The sequence below is a fragment of the Saimiri boliviensis genome, chromosome 2 (assembly GCF_048565385.1).
Source record: "Saimiri boliviensis isolate mSaiBol1 chromosome 2, mSaiBol1.pri, whole genome shotgun sequence".
Taxonomy (NCBI): domain Eukaryota; kingdom Metazoa; phylum Chordata; class Mammalia; order Primates; family Cebidae; genus Saimiri; species Saimiri boliviensis.
The window spans coordinates 30,131,494-30,155,398 of record NC_133450.1 but is presented as its reverse complement, the minus strand read 5'-3'; the positions used below and the strand labels follow the sequence as shown (position 1 = coordinate 30,155,398).

The following is a 23,905-nucleotide window of genomic DNA, read 5'->3' as shown; positions in this document are numbered from 1 at the left end:
TTTTTTTTTTTTTTTTTGAGACTTGCTCTGTCACCAGATTGGAGTATAGTAGTGCAGGTGGAATGCAGTGGCATGATCTCCATTCACCGTAAGCTCCGCCTCCAAGGTTGAAGCAATCCTCCTGCCTCAGCCTCCTGAGTAGCTGGGACTACAGGCACGTACCACCACGCCTGTCTAATTTTTGTATTTTTTGCAGAGATGGGGGTTTCACCATGTTGGCCAGGATGGTCTTGATCTCTTGACCTTGTGATCCGCTGAGCTCGGCCTCCCAAAGTGCTGGGATTACAGGCACGAGTGACCGTGCCTGGCTGGCATGTGTATTAAGAGACAAAATGGCAGGCTGGGTGCAATGGCTCATGCCTGTAATATCAGCACTTTGGGAGGCAGAGGTGGGTGGATCACCTGAGGTCAGGAGTTTGAGACCCGCCTGACCAACATGGTGAAACCCCATCTCTATTTAAAATATAAAAAAGCCAGGTGTAGTGGGGCACACCTGTAGTCCCAGCTACTGAGGAGGCTGAGGCAGGAGAATCACTTGCACCCAGGAGGTGGAGGTTGCAGTGAGCCGAGAACACGCCATTGCACTCCAGCCTGGGAAACGAGCAAAACTCAGTCTTAAAAAAAAAAGAGACAAAATGGCAAAGTATGATCTTTCCAGGACACTTCACCAAAAAAGGGAAGAAAGCCTCAGATGGGCATTCATACAACTTCCTAAATACACTATGCATGCTCACAAGTCTCCTGCTCGGGACCCCTTCTGGGGTCCCAAAGGTAAGGAGGGTACTGTGCATGAGGGCATCCTATCCTAATAGAAGAATCATGAGAAAGAGGTGAGTCTAGAAAGCCCTAGAATCTCAGTTAAACGGGGTTCTTGATCTTCAGGTGCCTGGTCAGGTCTCTTCCAAGTGAACTTTCCTTTCTTTCCTGTTCTAAAGCCCTTTTAAATAAACTTTCACTCCTGCTCTGAAACTCACCTTGGTCTCTTTTTCTGTTTTATGCCCCCCAGTCAAATTCCTTCTTCTGAGGCAAAAACTTAAGTTGCTGCAGATTCCCTGCCAGTAACTCAGACACTCCACTGGTAACCACCCCAGCCCAGAATTCTTCAAGGAGATGGATTTGAGGATACCCTCCCATTTCCTTACCAGGTGCCCTGTGATCCTTAAGTTCTTTCTCTGCTGCAAACCCTGATGTCTCAGTGTAATTGGTCTGTAATGGCACATTGGGCATTCTACAGCCTCTTCCTTGCCTAGGGCCTGTTGGGAGCCCCCAGCACTGCCTGTACCATCACAAACCCACCCTAGTCCCTTTCCCAGGCCCCAAGCTTAGAGGAGGTAGAGCCTTCATTTTAACCTACACCATCCCCTCCTTAACCCTCATCTGCCTGTTCCTTCAAAGCTTGGGCCCCATTTTTGGAGACCCTACCAGCCCCTACTCCCACAACCCCCTGTACCTATACAAATCAATCTCCCCATGTCCCAACCACTGTCACCCCCAACATAGACCAGTGCATCCCACAGCTGTTCCAGCATCCCACAAACAGTCCAGTGTCCCCTACCTCCTAATCCCATAACATCTTGGGCCCTCCAGACACCCCCTGTTCCAGCCTGGCGCTTTGTTAATCCCCTCATCAAGACCCCAACACCCCATGCCTGTCTTTTGCCATGAGTCTGGAGCCCCTGACCCCCACACCTCTTGGGTGCCACCCACGCCTGCCTCTCTGGGCAGCTCCCTCACCAGCTCCCTTCCATCCCCCATAGGCCCTATCTAGGGTTTCTCCCACCCAGGCACACACCATTCGGCATTCCTGACCCTCATGGTTCCTGGCTTATGGCCTGGCCACCTTGTCTTGCTCATTTGCCATAGCCCCTGCCTCCCCTAGCAGGACAGGCCCAGGTCCGGGCAAGGACAGGTCAACACCAGGGCTGGTATCCTGCCCCAAGGACACAAGCCTCCTGCTTAAGACCCTTTCTGGGGTCCTGTGCCTCCCCTTCTACTCCCCGAGCTGCCAAGTCCCCACCTTTTAATACTATCACATTGAGGCTGGGGGTGGTGGCTCAAGCCTATAATCCCAGCACTTTGGGAGGCTGAGGTGGGTGGATTGCCTGGGCTTAGGAATTCAAGACCAGCCTGGGCTACATGGTGAGAGCCTGTCACTACTAAAAATACAAAAAATAGTTAGCTGGGTGTGGCAGTGCTCACCTGTAATCCCAGCTATAGGGGAGGCTGAAGCAGGAGAATCACTTGGAACCCAGAGGGTGGAGGTTCAGTGGCCAGGATCACACCACTGCACTCCAGCCTGGAAAACTGAGCAGAACTCTACCTCCCATAAAAATAAAAATCAAAAAGTACTATCACATTGGGTATTGGGTTTGTTAAATAAAAATTATTGCTATGGAGGATACTCTGAGAAGAGAACAAAAATAAAATTATAGGAGACCATTGTTTTGCTTTTTTTTTTGAGACAGAGTCTTGCACTGTCACCCGGGCTGTAGTGCAGTGGCACAATCTCGGCTCACTGCAATCTCTGCCTCCAGGGTTCACGCAATTCCCCTGCCTCAGCCTCCCAAGTATCTGGGACTACAGACTTGCGCCACCATGCCCACCTAATTTCTTTGTATTTTTAATAGAGACCGGGTTTCACCAGGTTGGCCAGGATGGTCTCCATCTCCTGACGTCGTGATCGGCCCACCTCAGCCTCCCAAAGTGCTGGGATTACAGGCATGAGCCACCACGCCCAGCTTTCTTTTTCATTTTTGAGATAGAGTCTTGCTCTGTCCCCCAGTCTGGAGTGCAGCAACGCAATCTTGGCTCACTGCAACCTCTACTTTCCAGCTTCAAGCAATTCTTGTGCCTCAGACTCCCTAATAGCTGGGATTACAGGCACATGCCACCATGCCCGGCGAAAGCCATTGTTTTGGACTAGGCTCTAGCACTAGGCCCCAACAGACAAGATTAAAAACCAAAATGGAGCTGGGCATGGTGGTGCGTGCCTGTAATCCCAGCTACTCAGGAGGCTGAGGCAGGAGAATTGCCTGAACCCAGGAGGTGGAGGTTGCGGTGAGCCGAGATCTCACCATTGCACTCCAGCCTGGGTAACAAGAGCGAAACTCCGTCTCAAAAAAAAAAAAAACCAAAATGGAGTCACCCATGCTAAAATTCCACCCAACCTAAACTGAGGTGTTATCTGGTCTTCTGAGAAATCAGGAGAGAAATAAGAGCCAATTTCCCAAACATGCCAGTTTTGATCTTCAATTATCATGACCAGTTTTCATCCCTCAGTTTTCATCCTTACACAAAAGAATTGGACAGTTGGGCGGGGTGGCTCAGGCATGTAATCCTGGCACTTTGGGAGGCCAAGGAGGGTGGATCACTTGAGGCCAGGAGTTGGAGACGAGCCTGCCCAACATGGTGAAACCCTATCTCTATGAAAAATTAAAAAAAAAAAATTAGCTGGGCATGGTGTTGGGTGCCTGTAATCCCAGCTACTCTGGAGGCAGGAGAATCACTCGAACCAGAAGGCCATGGTTGCAGTGAGCTGAGATAGCGCCACTTCACTCCAGCCTGGCCAACAGATTGAGACTGAAGCTAAAAAAAAAAAAAAAAAAAAAAAAAAAAAGCCTGGCGCGGTGGCTCATGCCTGTAATCGCAGCACTTTGGGAGGGCGAGACAGGTGGATCATGAGGTCAGGAGTTCAAGACCAGCCTGGTCATGATGGTGAAACCCTGTCTCTACTAAAAGTACAAAAATTAGCTGGGCGCCTGTAAGTAATCCCAACTACTCAGGAGGCTGAGGCAGAGAGAATTGCTTGAACCCAGGAGGCAGAGTTTTTGTGAGTGAGCACAAGATGGCACCATTGCACTCCAGCCTGAGCAATAGAGCATGACTCTTAAAAAAAAAAAAAAAAAAAGGCCCTGGCTGGCGTGGTGGCTCACACCTGTAATCTCAGCACTTTGGGAGGCTGAGGTGGGAGGATTGTTGAGCCCAGGAATTCGAGACCAGCCTGAGCAACACAGCGAGACCATGTCTCTATTAAAAATAAAAGAGAATAGGCCAGGCGCAGTGGCTCAAGCCTGTAATCCCAGCACTTTGGGAGGTCGAGGCAGGTGGATCATGAGGTCAAGAGATCGAGGCCATCCTGGTCAACATGGTGAAACCCCGTCTCTACTAAAAATACAAAAAAATTAGCTGGGCATGGTGGTGCGTGCCTGCAATCCCAGCTCTCAGGAGGTTGAGGCAGGAGAATTGCCTGAACCCAGGAGGCGGAGGTTGCGGTGAGCCGAGATCGTGCCATTGCACTCCAGCCTGGGTAACAAGAGTGAAACTCTGTCTCAAAAAAAATTAATTAATTAAATAAAGAGAATAATAATGAAAAAAAAAATTAGCCTGAAGTAACTAATCAGTTACTTTTCTGTTGGTCTGTCTCCTTGACTCCCACCTTACAAGAAAAATAGCTTTGAAATGACCAGGAAGCTCTTTGTTCTTTGCTTCTGCTCTCTTCAGCTCTTCTTTGTCTATAAAGCCAACTTTTGCTCAGCTCATCTGAACACTTACTCTGTTTTATGGAATGAAGTGTTGCCTGATCCTAGAATCACAATAAAGCCAATTAAGACATCTTTATTTTTTTTCCAGTGGAGATTTCTAACTAAATTAATTGTAAGGAGAGGCTAACCTCCAATGGAGATTCGTGTTTTTATTTTTATTTTTATTTGAGACAGTTTCGCTGGAGTGCAACAGTGCAATCTCGGCTCACCGCAACCTCCGCCTCCCGGGTTCAAACAATTCTCCTGCCTCAGCCTCCCGAGTAGCTGGGACTACAGGCTGTGCCACCATGCCCAGCTAATTTTTGTATTTTTAGTAGAGACAGGGTTTCACCATGTTGACCAGGATGGTCTTGATCTATTGACCTCATGATCCGCCCCCCTTGGCCTCCCAAAGTGCTGGGATTATAGGCATGAGCCACCGAGCCTGGCCTTCAATGGAGATTTTAAATTAAATTAATTGTAATTTTGTCCTTTGACAGGTTTTAACATTTGAATTTGGGGTAGGTAGGGGACGCCAACATTCAGATCATAGCAACACTTGATCTACTGTCTTAGGAAATTTCAAGTATACAATACAGTATTAACTATAGTCACGAGGAAGGAAAAAAAAGCCTTTCATGTGAGAAATGCAAGCCCCTTTAAATTATCAGGCCCAGAGAAGCATTTAAAATACGATAGCTGTCACATCTCACTCCCAGTTAGACTAATTACTTGAAGCCACTTGCTGTGTAGGTTCTAAACTAAGCAATGCCAAGGAGGCATGAAATGCCATGTACCCAGGCCAGGCACGGATGTTTACACCTGTAATCCCGAACTTTGGGAGGCTGAGGCCGGCATATCACGAAGTCAGGAGTCTGAGACTAGCCTGACCAATATGGTGAAACCCTGTTTCTACTAAAAATATGAAAATTAGTGTAAGGTTTATTGCCCAGTTTAAAATGAGGAAACTGAGGCCAATATAAGAAAGTGAAAATCCAATTTATTTAGCTCCCGGGAGAGGTTCCATGGTCCCGAGGAAAGAAGCCAAGGAAATCACGCCAACTTCCTGGGGCATGGGGTTTTTATGGCTAGGAGGAACGAGCAACAGCTGGGTTCTCTGATTGACTCCAGGGGAGTGGGATTGTGACGGGGCGGGTTTTCCGGTGGGAGAGCGGGCCAGGAGCCTTGCATCAGCTGGAGCCTTTCAGGAGAACCATGAGGCAGAGTTAGGTGCTGAGTGCAGAGCCCGGTGCCGGGTGCAGAGGTGGGTGTGTCCAACCTCCAGGCGAGGCAACGGGCCTTACAATTAGGCCATTTGCTATGGCTCACGCCTGTAATTCCAGAACTTTGGGAGGCTGAAGATCAGGAGTTTGGATCATGAGGTCAGGAGTTTGAGACCAGAGCCTGGCCAACATGGTGAAACCCCATCTCTGCTAAAATACAAAAAGAAAAAAAAAATTAGCTGGCACAGTGGCAGGCACCTGTAATCCCAGCTACGGGGGAGGATAAGGCAAGAGAATTGCTTGAACCTGGAAGGCGGAGGTTGCAGTAAACCAAGATCGTGCCACTGCACTCCAGCGTGGATGACAAAGCAAGACTCCATCTTGGAAAAAATATATATATATTAGCTAGGGATGGTGGCATGCACCTGTAGTCCCAGCTACTCAGGACACTGAGGCATGAGAATCACTTGAACCCAGGAGTCAGAGGTTGCAGTGAGCCAAGATTGCACCGCTAAACTTCAGCCTGGGTGACAGAAGGAGGCTCTGTCTCATGGGAAAAAAAAAAAAAAAAGCTGGGCACGGTGGCTCTCACCTGTAATCCCAACATTTTGGGAGGCTGAGGCTGGCGGTTGACCTGAGGTCAGGAGTTCAAGACCAGCCTGGCCAACATGGTGAAAACCCATTTCTACTAAAAATACATAAATTAGCTGGGCATGGCAGCAGGCGCTTGTAATCCTAGCTACTTGGAAGGCTGAGGCAAGAGAATCGCTTTAATCCGGGAGGCAAATATTGCAGTGAGCTGAGATCACACCACTGTACTCTAGCCTGGGCGACAAAGTGAGACTGTGTCTCAAAAGAAAAAAAAAATGTGTCTTGCTAGGTGAAAGAAGGCAGCCTGAAAAGGCTACATACTGTATAATTCCAATTATATGACATTATGTAAAAGACAAAACTATAGAGATAGTTAAGAAAAAATCAGTAATGTCCAGCTACTCAGGAGGCTGAGGTGGAAGGTCGCTTCAGCAGGGATGGTTGAGGCTGCAGTGAGCCATGATCATGCCACTGCACTCCAGCTTAGGCAACAGGAGGAGAGATCCTGTCTCAAAATAAAAAAAAACACACACACTCCGTCTCAAAAAATAATAATAATAATAGTATTTGTGGATGATCAAATTTTAAAGTAGCCATCAATTGGAAACTATGGAGAAAAATCGGGGCCAGGCCAGGTGGCTCACACCTGTAATCCCAACACTTTGGGAGGCCAAGGCAGGAGAATCTCTTGAGGCCAGGAGTTCAAGACCAGACTAGATGAAGCGAGACCTTGTCTCTAAATAAATTAAATATAGTGGGAAAAGGGAATCAGCTCATTGGATCACTTGGCCCGGGAGGTGGAGGTTGCTGTGAGCTAAGATTGCACCACTGCACTCCAGCCTGGGCAACACAGTGAGACTCTGTCCTAAAAAAAAAAAAAAAAAAAAAAAAAAATGTTTTGGGGACAAAGTCTTGTTCTGATGCCCAGAGCTGGAATGCAGTGGTATGATCATGGCTCACTGAAGCCTTAAACTTCTGGGCTCAAGCCATCTTCCATCCTAGCCTCCCTGAGTAGCTGGGACTACAGGCATGCACTACCATGCCTGGCTAATTTTTTGTACAGATGGAGTCTTGCTTTGTTGTGCAGGCTGGCCTCAAACCCCTGGCCTCAAGCAGTCTTCCCACCTACGTCTCCCAAAGTGCTGGAATTACAAGCATGAGCCACTATGCCTGGCCAAACATTTTATTTTTTAGTTCCATACTGAAGTCCACCAGTGTCCAATTATTTGTTTCTACTTTTTTCTTAGTTTTGTGGTGATATTACCACAGAGTATTGAACTTACTCAATTTCCTGCCTAATATAAAAAAATTAGATGATTCTTGGGCTTTTTTCTCTGCATTAGCTCTTCAGGGTGTCAAGGTAACTGCTGATTGAGCCTACTGACAGGAGTATTTGCATACTTGTTTGGAGATTTATTATAAAATCTCCATACTTGTTTGGAGATTTATTTATAAAAAATATATATATATATATTTTTTTGAGATGGAGTTTCACTCTTGTTGCCTAGGCTGGAGGGCAGTGGTGCAATCTCAGCTCACTGCACCTCCGCCTCCCAGGTTCAAGTGATTCTCCTGCCTCAGCCTCCCAAAGTGCTGAGATTACAGGTGTGAGCCACAGAGCCCAGCCTAAAATAGGATATATTTTGACACAGACTTTCTTGCTCTCTCCCAACTCTTTTTGGCAACATCCACTTTTTTTTTTGAGACAGAGCCTTCCTCTGTCTCCCAAGCTGGAGTGCAGTGGCACCATCTTGGCTCACTGCCACCTCTGCCTCCTGGCGATCCTCCTGCCTTAGCCTCCCCATAGCTGGGTCTACAGGCACAGGTCACCACATCAGGCTAAATTTTGCATTTTTAGTAGAGATAGGGTTTTGCCACATTGGCCAGGCTGGTCTGGAACTCCTGGCCTCAAGTGATCTGGCCACCTTGGCCTCCCAAAGTGCCAGGATTACGGGAATAAGCCACCACACCTGGCCCACCCTCTTGTTTTTGCTCTCTTTCAATATTTATTACTATTCTAATTATCAGTAAAATTTCTGCTAGGAAGACAAGTGGGTTTACCTTATCTCCCCTGACTTGTTTCCACAGGGTCTTCCATTCCCAGTTGATTTTGAGGATTGAAGATAAACTGAGGGAGAATTTTTATCTAGCAGCAATTTTTCTTGTTTTCCAATATATCTTTTATGTCAACTTCTGTGTTCAAATCTAAACACACCACAGTCTTCTCAGTCTCCAACTTCCAAATTCCTTAATTTGCCACATTAATAATCATAACTCCTTTTAAACCCATATTTTCTCTAATTTTTTTTTTTTTTGGTTTGTTTTTGTGATGGAGTTTTGCTCTGGTTGCCTAGGCTGGATTGCATTGGTGCCATCTCGGCTCACTGCAACTTCCACCTCCTGGGTTCAAGTGATTCTCCTGCCTCAGCGTCCCGAGTAGCTGGGATTACAGGCATGCGCCATCATGCTTGGCTAATTTTGTATTTTTAGTAGAGACTGGGTTTCTCCATGCTGGTCAGGCTGTTCTCAAACTCCTGACCTCAATGATCCGCCTACCTCGGCCTCCCAAAATGCTGGGATTACAGGTGTGAGCCACCAAGTCCAGCTTATTTCTCTAAATTTTAGAAATGTCCTTTCTTGCCCTAATTTTCAAAAAGCCATCAGTATCTTCATGAGAAGTTCCTCTGCCACACTCATATTGTCAGGTGCCTGCTCAGTATATATTACACTTCTCTCTTTTAGGAGAATTCCTTATTTTATTGCCCTTCCCTTTGTAGCTATGAGTTCCAGGGAATGCTAACTCCACCCTGACCCCAGGGGCAATGGTTGCAATCTTCATTTGGCTTAAGCCAATCTCAACATTCTGAGACAGGAGAAAATATGTGACTTAGACCTTTCTTAGAAATGTGGATCTTCAGGCCTTGTGCAGTGGCTTAAAATATAAGACTTTAAAAAACATGTCTATAATCCTAGCACTTTGGGATTATATCCTCCCACAGAGGTGGGAGGATAGTTTGTGCTCAGGAGTTTGAGACCAGCCTGGGAAACAGGATGACCCCTCCTTTCTAAAATAAATATTTAAAAATTAGCACGGCATGGTGGTGGTGACACCGTCTGTAGTTCCAGCCACTCCAAGGTCTCAGACAGGAGGCTCACTTGAGCCTGGGAGGTTGAGGGTGCAGGGATCTGTGATCTCGCCACTGCATTGCAGCTCAAAAAACAAAAACAGGCCAGGTGCGGTGGTTCACACCTCTAATCCCCAGCAAGGCCAAGGTGGGCGGATCACTTGATGTCAAGAATTTGAGACCAACCTGGTCAACATGGTGAAACCCCATCTCTACTAAAAATACAAAAATTAGCCAGGAATGGTGGCATGTGCCTGTAATCCCAACTACTGGGAGGCAGAGGTTGCAGCGAGCTGAGATTGCACCACTACACTCCAGCCTGAGTGACAATGAAACTCGGTCTTAAAAAAAAAAAAAAAAAAAAAGGCCAGGCATGGTGGCTCATGCCTGTAATCCCAGCACTTTGGGAGGCCAAGGCAGGTGGATCACCTGAAGTCAGGAGTTCAAGACCAACCTGACCAACATGGAGAAACCGTGTCTCTACTAAAAATACAAAAAATTAGCTGAGGTGTCGCATGACTAATCGCAGCTACTCCAGAGGCTGAGGCAGGAGAATCGCTTCAACGTGGGAGGTGGAGGTTGCAGTGAGCGGATACCAGCCTGGGCGATAAGAGTGAAACTCCGTCTCAAAAATAAATCAGTAAGTAAATAAATAACAAACAAAGAAACAAAACCTGTCATGGGGCAACAAGAACGAAACTGCATCTCAAAAATAAATAAATAAATAAATAAATAAATAAGAAAGGCTGGAATTTGGCTTAATCTTATTCATCTCTGGTTTCGCCACAAATTGATCATCCAGCAACTTTCATTCCAACAACTGTGGGTGGTGTGAGGCAGAGAGGCTTTCTACGGGGTGGGTTGGGCGCCACGCCCTGGGCGCCCCGGGGGCCCTAGGAGAGGACCCAGGAGAGAAGCCTGGCTCCTTTTGCCTGTGACGAGTCCGGGGCGCCATGTTAACCGGTCTGAAGTCCCACCCGCTTTCTGGGACTCCTCAGCCACCGGCCGCTCCAGGCACCTGAGGACGCCAGACGACCTCTGGACACGGCGCGCTTGCCACGATCTTGGACTGGCCTCTGACCTAGACCTTGGGATCCCCAGCTCCGATTCCAAGATGTCAGCGACGCTGCTCCTGGAGCCCGCAGGCCGCTGCTGCTGGGACGAGCCGGTGCACATCGCCGTGCGCGGCCTGGTTCCGGAGCAGCAGGTCACGCTGCGCGCGTCGCTGCGCGACGAGAAGGGCGCGCTCTTCCGGGCCCACGCGCGCTACTGCGCAGACACCCGTGGCGAGCTGGACCTGGAGCGCGCGCCGGCACTGGGCGGCAGCTTCGCGGGGCTCGAGCCCATGGGGCTGCTCTGGGCCCTGGAACCCGAGAAGCCTTTTTGGCGCTTTCTGAAGCGGGACGTACAGATTCCCTTTGTCGTGGAGCTGGAGGTGCTGGACGGCCACGACCCCGACCCTGGACGGCTGCTGTGCCAGGCGCGACACGAGCGCGACTTCCTCCCTCCGGGGGTTCGGCGCGAGCAGGTGCGCGCGGGCCGGGTGCGCGCCACGCTCTTCCTGCCGCCAGGTGAGCCGGGCTACTGGCGAAAGGTGTGAGCGTCAGTGGTCTGGGTCTCCGTTAGTTTCCAGTGCCGATGTAGCACTGGCTTGGCTCTGGAGCAAGGTCAGAGAAGCTAGCATTGACTATGTCAGTGGCCACTGTACCAAAATAGAGGATTTGGTACCGGGCGCCGTGGCTCACGCCTGTAACCCCAGCACTCTGTGAAGCCGAGATGGGCGGAGTTCAAGACCAGCCTAGCCAACATGGTGAAACCCTAACTGTACTAAAAATACAAAAATTAGCCGGGCTTGGTGCCACACGTCTGTATTCCCAGCTACTGGGAGGCTGAGGCACGAGAATCACTTGAACCTGGGAGAGGGAGGTTGCAGTGAACCGAGATCGCACCATTGCACTCCAGCCTGGGCAACACAGCAAGACTCTATCTCAAAAAAACAAACAAAAAAAAAAGGATTTTGATGTTAGGCTGTGTACAATGGTTTTTACTTGCATTCTATCAGTTAGTCTCTAAAATATACCAATAAAGTGGGTATTGTTATTCTGCAAATGAAAAAACAGGTTCAGGTAGGCAGGTACATTATCCACTTTGCTATTAATCACTACCCTACAGATCCTACAGATCCATACAGGTTCAGCCTGACTTGTCTAAGGCAGAATAATGACAGTCAATGAGGCTGTCACCTTCTCTAGTGTTCTAGGCACACTGAGTCTCTTCTCCTGTATGTCCTGCTTTACCACGGGTCACACTTCAGACTAAAGCCATCTCTGGGTATTTCTTTTTCTTTCCTCTCTCTTTTTTTTTTTTTCTTTCTTTAGGTTTTCAAGGACGCATTTTTCCTCTCTTTCTATATAGACATCTGAAATATCAGTAAACCAAAAACCAGAGGGCTGATGCAACAGAAAGTAAAGTTTTGTTTCGATGTTTTTCTTTTTTCTTTTCTTCTTCTTCTTTCTTTCTTTTTTTTTTTTTTTTTTTTTTTTTGAGACAGGGTCTGTCTCTGTTGACCAGGCTGGAGTGCAGTGATGTGGTCACAGCTCATTGCAGCCTCAACTGCTGGGGCTCAAGTGATCCTATCCTCCCTCCTTTGCCTCCCAAGTAGGTAGGACTACAGGCATGCACCACCACACTAGACTAATTTAAAAAAAAAAAGAAAAGTAGGCCAAGTGCGTGGCGTATGCCTGTATTCCCAGCACTTTGGGAGGCCCAGACGGGCAGATCACCTGAGGCTGCGAGTTCAAGACCAGCCTGACTAACATGGAGAAACCCTGTCTCTACTAAAAATACGAAATTAGTCAGGCTTGGTGGTGCATGCCTGTAATCTCAGCTACTCGGGAGGCTGAGGCAGGAGAATTGCTTGAATCTGGGAGGCGGAGGTTGTGGTGAGCCAAGATAGTGCCATTGCACTCCAGCCTGGGCAACAAGAGTGAAACTGTCTCAAAAAAAAAAAAAAAAAAAAGCTTGTAGAGATGGGGGTCTCACTACATTGCCCAGGCTGGTCTTGAACTCCAGGCCCCAAGTGATCCTCCTGCCTTGGTCTCCTAAAGTGCTGAGATTGCAAGCATGAACCACTGTGTCCAGCCAGGAAAGCAAATTCTTTAAATTGTATAATGGCTTCCATTTATAATATTTTGTTTTCTAGGACCTGGACCCTTCCCAGGGATCATTGACATCTTTGGTATTGGAGGCGGCCTGTTGGAATATCGAGCCAGCCTCCTTGCTGGCCGTGGCTTTGCCACGTTGGCTCTAGCTTATTATAACTTTGAAGATCTCCCCAGGAACTTGGACGTTATATCTCTGGAGTACTTTGAAGAAGCCCTGTGCTACATGCTTCAACATCCCCAGGTTCTCCTTGTGTCCTTTATTTAATTAGTCTCTCTAGAAATATCTCCACAGAGAATGTAACCTGAACCACGTGCAGTAATGCTGCTCTGTTCCTCTTTCACACAGATTTCTTTTGGAGACTTCCTTGGCTTAAGGTGCCTATTTCTACTTTTTCTGTCAGATAGATTTGTAGTATAGAATGAATTGTAAAATCCATGTGAGATTTTATTTAGTAATATTAAATTTTATCTGTGCATTGCAAATTGAACTCCCAGTCTATTATCTTTGCATGCCTGTTTTTTAACTTTAATTTTCTGATTTTAATTTTTCAGATTTTGGTCAGAACTTGTTCACCCCTTTCAGAAGCTAAGAACAAATTTACTTATTCTAAAGTCTTGCTTTGTAATCATTTCCCAATACATATCATCCAACACCTTTCATCCAACAACTGAGGGTGGTGTGAGGCAGAGAGGCTTTCTATGGGGTGGGTTGGGCACCACACCCTGCATGCCCTGGGGCCCTAGAAGACCCAGGAGAGAAGCCTGGCTCCTTTTGCCTCAGACAAGTGTAGGGCGCCAGGTTAACCAGTCTGAAGTCCCACCCGCTCTCTGGGACTACTCAGCCACCAACTGATGATCTGATGAATGATTCATATCTTGGAACAGAACTTCGTTCCACACTATTGGATGCATTGCCACATTAAGACTTCAGTCAGGCCTGCCTGAATGTGGTTCTGAACTTGATGGGCTCCGTGGCTCAGCATCCTCTAGGTCAGGCATCCCCAAACTACGGCCCTCGGGCCTCATGTGGCCCCCTGAGGCCATTTATCCGACCCCCCGCCGCACTTCAGGAAGGGGCACCTCTTTCATTGGTGGTCAGTGAGAGGAGCACAGTATGCGGCGGCCCTCCAACAGTCTGAGGGACAGTGAACTGGCCCCCTGTGTAAAAAGTTTGGGGATGCCTGCTCTAGTGGATAATTCTCTGACATGTTTATAATCAGTTTCCAAATTTTTCAGTGATTTTAAGATTTGACTGTCATGTGGCCAGGCGTGGTGGCTCACGCCTGTAATCCCAGCACTTTGTGAGGCGAAGGCATGTGATCATGAGGTCAGGAGTACAAGACCAGCCTGGCCAACATGGTGAAAACCCATTTCTATTAAAAATACACAAAAATTGGCCAGGCGTGGTGGCTCAAACCTGTAATCCCAGCACTTTGGGAGGCCGAGGCGGGTGGATCATGAGGTCAAGAGATCGAGACCATCCTGGTCAACATAGTGAAACCCCGTCTCTACTAAAAATACAAAAAATTAGCTGGGCATGGTGGCGCGTGCCTGTAATCCCAGCTACTCAGGAGGCTGAGGCAGGAGAATTGCCTGAACCCAGGAGGTGGAGGTTGTGGTGAGCCGAGATCGTGCCATTGCACTCCAGCCTGGGTAACAAGAGCGAAACTCCATCTCAAAAAAAAAAAAAAAAAAAAAAAAAATTAGCCAGGTGTGGTGGCACACACCTGTAGTCCCAGCTACTTGGGAGGCTGAGGCAGAAGAATCGCCTGAACCCAGGGGGCGGAGGTTGCAGTGAGCCGAGATGGCACCACTGCACTCCAGCCTGGGCGACAGAGTGAGAGTCCATCTACGGAAAAAAAAAAAGAGAGATTTGTCTGTCAGGTGTTCAGCCAGATACTCTGTACATGGGAAGAAACTTCCCCGTCAGCTGAGGTTGATTTTCTTGTGGATGATTCCCAGATTAAAGCTAGCAGCATCTCTGTTTGCATTTTAGAAAAATGTTTTTGAATTGGATAATTTTTGGTTTTTGTTTGTTTGTTTTTGTTTTTGTTTTGAGATAGAGTCTCGCTTTGTTGCCCAGGCTGGAACGCAGTGGTGCGATCTCGGCTCACTACAACCTCTGCCTCCCTGGCTCAAGCAATTCTCCTGCCTCAGCCTCCTGGGTACCTGGGATTACAAGCACCTGGCTATGTTTTTCTGTATTTTTTTTTTTCTCTCTTTAAATTTATTTTCTTTTATTTTCCTTGCCAACAGCATGGTTTTTTTTTTGTTTTGTTTTTGTTTTTGTTTTTGTTTTTGTTTTTGATTCTTATAGAGACGAGGTTTTACCATGTTGTCCAGGCTGGTCTCAAACTCCTGACCTCAAGTGATCCACCTGACTCAGCCTCCCAAAGTGCTAGGATTACAGGCATGAGCCATCATGCCCAGCGTGAATAAGTTATTGACTTGACTTGACTCCTCTCTCTTCTTCTCTTCCAGGTCAAAGGCCCAGGCATTGGGCTTTTGGGCATTTCTCTAGGAGCTGATATTTGTCTCGCAATGGCCTCATTCTTGAAGAATATCTCAGCCACAGTTTCCATCAATGGATCCGGGACAGGTGGGAACAGAGGCATAAACTATAAGCAGATTAGCATTCCGCCAGTGGACTATGACCCAAGGAGAATCAAGGTAGCTTTCTCAGGCCTCATGGACATCGTGGATATAAGGAATGACCTTGTAGGAGGGTATGAGAACCCCAGCATGATTCCAATAGAGAAGGCCCAGGGGCCGATCCTGTTCATTGTTGGTCAGGATGATCATAACTGGAGAAGTGAGTTGTATGCCCAAACAGTCTCTGAACGGTTACAGGCCCATGGAAAGGAAAAACCCCAGATCATCTGTTACCCTGGGACTGGGCATCACATCGAGCCTCCTTACTTCCCCCTGTGCCCAGCTTCCTTTCACGCATTAGTGAACAAACATGTGATGTGGGGTGGGGAGCCCAGGGCTCATTCTAAGGCCCAGGTGGATGCCTGGAAGCAAATTCTAGCCTTCTTCTGCAAACACCTGGGAGGTACCCAGAAAACAGCTTTCCCTAAATTGTAATGCATTTGTCTGTTGTTGACATGAGAGAGTCAAGATCAGATTCTAGGGTTCGCTATCCCTATGTGAATCAGCTGTCTCCTATATAGCATTAAAGCCACGTCTTTGTCATGAATGGTGTATTTTAGGTAACTTTGTTGAATAAGCTTTGTCATCAGTTTAACTAATGTAACATGCTTCTTGTAGAAGATTCAGAGGTATATGACACAAATAAGTGAAAAATATACCCACCTGTTAAGATTTGTGCTTCATTCTAGGTTTTTTTAGTTAATGCTTTGAGTCATAGGTGAGCTTTAAAGCCGGTGACTTTTTCCATCACTGTGAAAGAATGGTCACCTAGTGTTTGCTGTTCAACTGTAACAGGGTAGAATTTTATTTGGCCAAAAACAGACAGAGGGGTGTTAATATGAGGAAAGGCAGCTGACCTTTTCACTATAAAGGTCAGCAAAGAATCCTTTGACAGGAGGAGATGAGACCACCTGTCTCTAAAATGGTTAAGTTTCTACTCTCTTCCAAGGGGAATGACTATGATCTATTTTCCCTATCACTTCCTGGATCTAAGAACAGACCTTGGGGCCGGGCACAGTGGCTCACACCTATAATCCCAGCACTTTGGGAAGTCAAGGGGGACAGATCGCTTGAGCTCAGGAGTTCATGACCAGCCTAGGCAACATGGCAGAACCCAATCCCAACAAAAATTAGCCAAACATGGTACACATTTGAGGTCCCAGCCACTCATGAGACTGAGGTGGGAGGATTACTTGAGCCTGGGAAGTCAAGGTTGGTGTAGTGAGCCATGATTGCACCACTGCACTCTAGCCTGGGCAACAGAGTGAGACCTTGACTCAAGAGAAAAAAAAAAATAGACCTTGAAAAATCATAGTGTGGTAATCTTAGAGGAGTCATCCCTTACTCTCCTTGACATCAACACTACATAGCATTTATTATACTTTTTTTTTTTTAGGAAAAAAAAAAAAACAAACTCTATTAACCATGGATTTTTCTCAAGAGTCTGCAAATGGGACAGGACTCTGTAGGAATGGATCACCATTGTTCGAAGTGACACAGGCTGGGGCAACTTGACTGAGGGGTTGACACTCAGCCCAAGTAATTAGCAAGAAGGACCAGATGGAAAGAAATTAAGAACCCCCTAAATTATATCCCTTCCTGAGTTCCCAACTGACAACCATCACCAACCTCCCTTCTATAAAAGTATAAAGTCTCCAAGGGTGAGCATACCAAGCAAGGCAGAATGACATGAACTTTGTTCAGCCTTGTCTTGGAAGCTATTATGCATACTGTCACTCTGCCATACTCCATGGAACAAGGCAATCAAAGGCTAACCAAAGTTCAAGGAGAACATCTGCCTCTTGAAAGGAGAGTGGGCCAGGCCAGTGGCTCACACCTATAATCCCAGCACTTTAGGAGGCCGAGGCATACGGATCATGAGGTCAAGAGATCGAGACCATGCTGGCCAACATGGTGAACCCTGTCTCTACTAAAAATACACAAATTAGCTGGGCATGGTGGTGCGTGCCTGTAGTCCCAGCTACTTGGAAGGCTAAGGCAGGAGAATTGCTTGAATCAAGCAGTAAGGGGTTGCAGAGAGCCGAGATCGCACCACTGCATTGCAGTCTGGCAACAGTGGGACACTCCATTTCAAAAAAGAAAAAAAGAAAAAGAAAGGAGAGTGGCAAGGTTCTGGAGGAGAGCATGTGGACTGGGAAATACTGTAACCATCTTTGGAAAATACAATCTGCCTTCTGGCCATACATTCCTCCACATGTATTATATACCCATCCCTCTTCTAAACCCTCTCCCCCTAAAATCTCATTTCATTATAGCATCACATTCAGGGTGAAAGTCCAAGATTTCATCATCTATATCAGGTTGAGGTATAGATGAGGCTCAGGAGAGTTCCTTGGATACAGCATCTTGGATATCATTCTTCTCAATCTTAGCAGCTTTGAAACAAACAAGTTAGCTCTCCTCACAGACACATATCAATAATACAATGGTGCGACAAGTATAAGGTAACTCCTATAGACACTCCTGTTCAAAAATGGGGAAAATGTGGCACACAGCTGTCACTAGCCTGTAGCAACCCTGAAACACACCTGAGAACAGAACTTGCTGCCAATTCCTTCATTAGTGTTCAGTATACTCTCTGTGAGTTGTTCTTTGTGGGTTTTGGTTGTACCTCCTGAGTTGAAACCTCTATTTTCCTTATGAAAATGAATTAGCCATTAAATTTAATCTGCTTCCTAGATGGAAAAGGGGAGTCCAAACTTCTCTTTCAATTTTGTTGCCTTTTAAGTTCCATCTGCCTTTTAAGTTCCATCTTATGGTGGAACTGGAATTGTTCTTCAGCCAGACAATTTTCTTAAAAAGTTTGTAGGAGGTTTCTAAAAACCTCAGTGGGTTTCACTCCACTAGACAAAATACACCTCTAGAAATCTGTTTAAGAACTTTTCAGTCAGACACGGTGGCTCACGCCTGTAATCCCAGTACTTTGTTAGGCCGAGGTAGGCAGATCACCAATTGTTTGTCTTTGGGAGTTTGAGACCAGCCTGACCAACACGGAGAAACCCGATCTCTACTAAAAATACAAAATTCGCCAGGTGTGGTGGCACCGGCCTGTAATCCCAGCTACTCGGGAGGCTGAGGCAGGAGAATCACTTGAAGCCGAGTGATGGAGTTTGCAGTGAGCCGAGATCTACTGTTTCCAGACCCTATTCTCCTGCCTCAATGTTAGGGACATCTGATTCTTCTAATAAGGTGAGTAACATTATAAGATATTTCAAGTTTGTCTAGGGCAAAATATCCCTTTCTGGACCAGATAACTAAAGCCAAAAACTCTGGATCAAGCAACAAGGACAAAGGGTGCCTACGGAGGTAGTGGGCCCAGGACAGGGACAGAGAGACTGGGTTGCTACACCAACTCAGCCCAACCCTTCCCCAGTAGGCATGGAACATCTAGGGACCCCAGAAGGGGTGAGGGTGGGGAACTAACCTGTCAATCTGCCTTTTCCACAAGGAATTCTCAGCAAAGGCTTGGAAGCATAATGCTAAGCTGTGGCCACTGCAAGTAACCTGAGGAAATGTTGGATCTGCCATTCTGGTCCTCATTCTATCACTGATCAGAGTGATCTGTCAGTGGTAAACTATGCCAACATTGCTAACACTTTAGTGCACACCAACAGAAGCCAAGCCTTGGCTTACTGAGCAAAGATCTGGCACAGAATTCAGTGCTGTCTTAACTTCTTCTTGCTACAGAAGTAGTGGTTGTAACGTTTTAGTGGGCTAGTAAGTCACAGTAGCTGGTTTTGCTACAGAAGTCAATTAAGTAAAATGGGGCAATTATGGAAGGGAGCCAGAGGTGCCCTGTTTTAACTGACTTCTGTAGCTAAATGTTACAACCACTACAAAACCATAATGGGCTGGTACTATGATGCTCCATGCTCCTTTGATTACATAGATGAAGTGTCCCAATGGCAACAACGAAAAAGAAAGACTCGTTTTGTTTTAGTCTGTTCTCACACTGCTAATAAAGACATACCCAAGACTGAGTAAAGGAAAGAGGTTTAATCCACTTTCATAAAGGAAAGAGGTTTGATTCACTCACAGTTCAGCATGGCTGGGGAAGCCTCTGAAAACTTACAATCATGGTGGAAGGGGAAGCAAACATGTTTTTCTTCACATGGTGTAGGGGATTGATCAGAGTGGTAGGAAAAACTGTAGGGGAAGGACACAAACTTTCTGAAATGTCAGAAGGTTCTGCAGAGCCCTGGGGGAGAAAAGCTGAAGGCAGCTATTTTGTAACCCGGAGGCAGAGAGCAGGGAGTAGGTACAAGGGAGTGTGGAGGAATTTATTTTAAACAGGCTTGTTTACTTATGTGGACCAGGAATTGACCTTTGATCATCCATGCATGATGTTCCCTGAAAGGGGAACAATAAATGTCAATTACCTACAGGTTGTGGTGTCTCCAGGTTTTCAACGTTGTGCCTGCACTGAATAAAAGCAAGCATTCCAGTTTCTCAGGGCTTTCTGGCCACTAGAGACAGGCAGTCATATAGCTGCTCTTACACTGCATACACGTGTCTAAGTACTCATTTCATCCATCGGCCAGGGTTTGTGGGACAGACCTGGCAACATGGCATCAGCAAGAAGTGCCAAGCAAAAGTGGGGAAAGCCCCTGATAAAACCATCAGATCTTGTGACAATTCACTCACTGTCATGAGAATAGCATGAGGGTAACCACCCTCATGAATCAATTCTTCCCACTGGGTCCTTCTCATGATACATGGGGATTATGGGAACAATTCAAGATGAGATTTGAGTGGGGACACAGCCAAACTATGTCATTCTGCCCCAGCCCCTCCCAAATCTCACGTTCTCACATTTCAAAACACAAGCATGCCCTTCCAACAGTCCCCCAAAGTCTTACCTCATCCTAGCATTAACTCAAAAGTCCAAGCCCAAAGTTTCATCTGAGACAAGTCCCTTCTGCATATGAGCCTGCAAAATCAAAAACAAGTTAGTTACTTCCTTGATACAATGGGGGTATAGGCATTGAGCAAATACACTTGCTCCAAGTGAGAGAAATTGGCCAAAACAAAGGGGCCACAGGTCCCATGAAAGTCTGAAGTCCAATAGGGCAGTCATTAAACCTTAAAGCTTCCAAATGATCTTTGAATCATGTCTCACATCCAAGTCACGCTGATGCAAGAGGTGGGCTCCTACAACCTTGGGCAGCTTTGCCCCTGTGGCTTTGCAAGGTATAGACACCCTCCTGGCTGCTTTCATGAGCTGGCATTGAGTGCCTGAGGCTTTTCTAGGCACACAGTGCATCCTGTTGGTGGATCTACCATTCTGGGGTCTGGAGAACGGTGGCCCTCTTCTCACAGCTGCACTAGGCAGTGCCCCAGTGGAGACTCTGTGTAGTGGCTCCAACCCCCCATTTCCCTTCTGCACTGCCCTAGCAGAGGTTCTTCACAGGGATCCCACCCTTGCAGTTGACTTCTGCTTGGACATCCAGGCATTTATGTACATTCTCTGAAATCCAGGCAGAAGTTCCCAAACCTCAATTCTTGTCTTCTGCACATCCACAGGCCCAACACCACAGTGAACTCGCCAAGGCTTGAGGCTTGCACTCTCTAAAAAAATGGCTTGGGCCAGGCCCTGGGGCTCATGTCTGTAATCCCAGAACTTTAAGAGGCTGAGGCAGGCAGATCATGAGGTCAGTAGCTCAAGACCAGCCTGGCCACCATAGTGAAACCCCATTTCTACTAAAAACACAAAAATTAGCCAAGCATTCTGGCACGCACCTATAGCTCAAGCTACTCAGGAGCTGAGGCAGCAGAATCGTTTGAACCCCAGGAGGTGGAGGTTATGGTGAGCTGAGATCGGTGCTCCTGCACTCCAGCCTGGGCAACAAAACATCACCCAAAAAACAAAACAACGAAATGGCTGAACTGTACCTTGGCCCCTTTTAGCCATGGCTGATGTGGCTGGGACACAGGGTACAAAGTTACAAGGCTGTATACAGCAAGGGGGGCCCTGGAACTAGCCCAAGAAATCACTTTTCCCTTTTAGGCCTCCAGGCCTGTGATGAAAGGTGCTGCCATGAAGGTCTGTGATGTGCCCTGGAGACATTTTATCCATTGTCTTGATGATTATCATTTGGCTCCTTGTTATTTATGCAAATTTCTGCAGCTGGCTTGAATTTCTCCCCAGAAAATGGAGTTTTCTTCACTCTTTTTTTCTTTTCTTTTTTTTTTTTGGAGATGGAGTTTAGCTCTTGTCATCCTGACTTCAGTGTAGTGACGTGATCTTGGCTCACTGCAACCTCTGCCTCCCAGGTTAAGCAATTCTCCTGCCTCATCCTCCCAAGTAGCTGGGATTACAGGTGTGCACAACCACACACAGTTAATTTTTGTATTATTAGTAGAGAGAGGGTTTCACCATGTTGGCCAGGCTGGTCTCAAACTCCTGAGCTCAGGTGATCCACCGCATTGGCCTCCCAAAGTGCTGGGATTACAGGCATGAGCCACTGCACCCAGCAGGGTTTTCTTTTCTATAGCATAGTCAGTCTGTACATTTTCCAAATTTTTATGCCCTGCTTCCTCTTGAACTCTTTGCCTCTTAGATATTTATTCTGCCAGATACACTAAATCATCTCTCTCAAGTTCAAAGTTTCACAGATCTCTGGGGCAGGGGCAAAATGCCACCAGTCTCTTTGCACAGCAAAAGTAACTTTTACTCCAGTTCCCAAGAAGTTCCCCATCTCCATCTGAGACCACCTCAGCCTGGACTTCATTGTTCATATCACTATCAGCATTTTGGTCAAAGCCATTTAATGATTCTCTACGAACTTTCAAACTTTCCCACATGTTTCTGTCTTCTGAGCCCTCCAAGTCTCTGGGAAGTTCTAAACAATCCCACACTTTCCTGCCTTCTTCTGAACCCTCCAAATGGTGCCAACAGAGGTTCCAGACTTTGGAACTGTTACCCAGTTCCAAAGTTGGTAACAGTTCCAAAGTCGCTCCCACATTTTGGGGTACTTTTACAGCAGGGCAACACTCTCTGCAGTACCAATTTATTAGTCCATTCTCACACTGCTGGTAAAGACATACCTGAGATGGGGTAATTTACAAAGAAAAGAGTTATAATTGACTCACAGTTCAGCTTGGCCAAGGAAGCCTCAGGAAACTTACAATCATGGCGGAAGGGGAAGCAAACATGTTCTTCCTCACATGGCAGCAACAAAAAGTGCTGAGCAAAAGGGGAAAAGCCCCTTATAAAACCATCAGATCTCATGAGAACTCACTTACTATCATAAGAACAACATGAGGCTAACCACCCCCATGATTCAATTTCCTCACACCAAGTTCCTCTTGGACATATGGGATTATGGGAACTACAATTCAAGATTTGGGTGGGGACATAGCCAAACCATATCAGGTGTAATGCTAGCCCTATGGGTACAGGTTTTGTGAACAATATTGATTGTATGGAGGAGAGTGAACTTATGTCACTATTCCATCAATGAGAATTGCCTGGTGAATACCAATCCTCCATAGCCATGACTGGGTCACTGAATAAAATGATGCAGTGTGCATCTGAAAGCTGCCTCTTCCTCTGTGGGTGATCTCGGAGTGAGCCGAACATGGGATGGACAATGTCATACCTGGAAAGCTGGCAGATCATGGAATCCTGGACATTGGACATACTCGGGGATGCTCCTGCATATCACCCCTGGGAACAAGACACATTATTGGTCCAGCAGCCTAAAAGTATGCACCATGCTTATTAGGAACCTGCCAGGTAGTGGCTGACTCTGGGTTTCAATCCTCTATAAGATTTCTGGTACCAGGCATAGGAGTCAGTGCTTATGAAAAAAATGATATTGTTGCTTCCAGTGCCACTGCCTTGGCAGCCCAGAGACACCCTTCAAATCCTTAGGAAGGTTGTTTTAAATGACAGGGAGGAGTGTGTGCCACTGCCGACACCTCCTGTTGTACCTGGATAATATCTCAGGCATGGATGAGACACAGGTAGAGGAGATCTGAAAGCAGGCCTGCTGACCACAGTCAGAGTGGCTACCTAAAGAATCTTTCTGGCCAGGCTCGGTGGCTCACAGCTGTAATCCCAGCACTTTGGGAGGCTGTGGCAAGCAGATCACCTGAGATTAGCAGTTAGAGACCATCCTGACCAATATGGTGAAATCCATCTCTACTAAAAATATAAAAATTAGCTGGGCATAGTGGTGGGGGCCGGTAAACCCAGCTCCACAGTAGGCTGAGGCAGGAGAACCACTTGAACCCAGGAGGCAGGGGTTGCACTGAGCAGAGATCACACCATTGCATTCCAGCCTGGGCGACAGAGTAAGACTCCATCTAAAAAAAAAAAAAACTTTCTTGGACCTCTTTAGCAACTTCTTATCTGGATCACTAGGACTTGGGGGAAGGCCACAGCTCCAAGCAAGCCTGATCATCCTGCTTATCTTGTTAGTCTCCTGGACCTAGTGAAATGTATTCTGATGGCTTAATAATATTGCACTGAGATTGTGTCAGTCAAGGTGTCACTTTCTTTTTTGAGACAGAGTCTCACTCTGTCACCCAGGCAGGAGTATAGTGGCACGATCTGGGCTCACTGCAACCGCCACCTCCCGGGTTCAGGTGGTTCTCCCTCAGCC

General features: G+C 46.9%; 1 protein-coding gene and 1 long non-coding RNA gene across 3 annotated transcripts in view; one reads left to right on the top strand and one right to left on the bottom strand.

The window, feature by feature from the left end:
* The first annotated feature begins 10,347 nt into the window (after positions 1–10,347).
* ACOT4 (acyl-CoA thioesterase 4) lies at positions 10,348–15,822 on the top strand. Its single transcript, XM_003924511.4, has 3 exons — positions 10,348–11,030; positions 12,662–12,864; positions 15,105–15,822. The coding sequence occupies exons 1-3, from the start codon at positions 10,574–10,576 to the stop codon at positions 15,708–15,710; spliced, it is 1,266 nt and encodes a 421-aa protein (XP_003924560.3). The 5' UTR covers positions 10,348–10,573; the 3' UTR covers positions 15,711–15,822.
* Positions 15,823–18,416: 2,594 nt separating this feature from the next.
* The window catches only part of LOC141583504 (uncharacterized), a 28,289-nt gene continuing 22,800 nt past the window's right edge, over positions 18,417–23,905 (bottom strand). The window contains exons 2-3 of one of the 2 annotated variants that reach the window (XR_012516135.1): positions 22,898–22,965; positions 18,417–20,226 (exon numbers count right to left, since the gene is read on the bottom strand). This is a non-coding gene — a long non-coding RNA (uncharacterized LOC141583504). Of the gene's footprint in view, positions 22,966–23,905 lie in introns of both variants that reach the window. The other variant, XR_012516134.1, reaches the window with a different exon arrangement.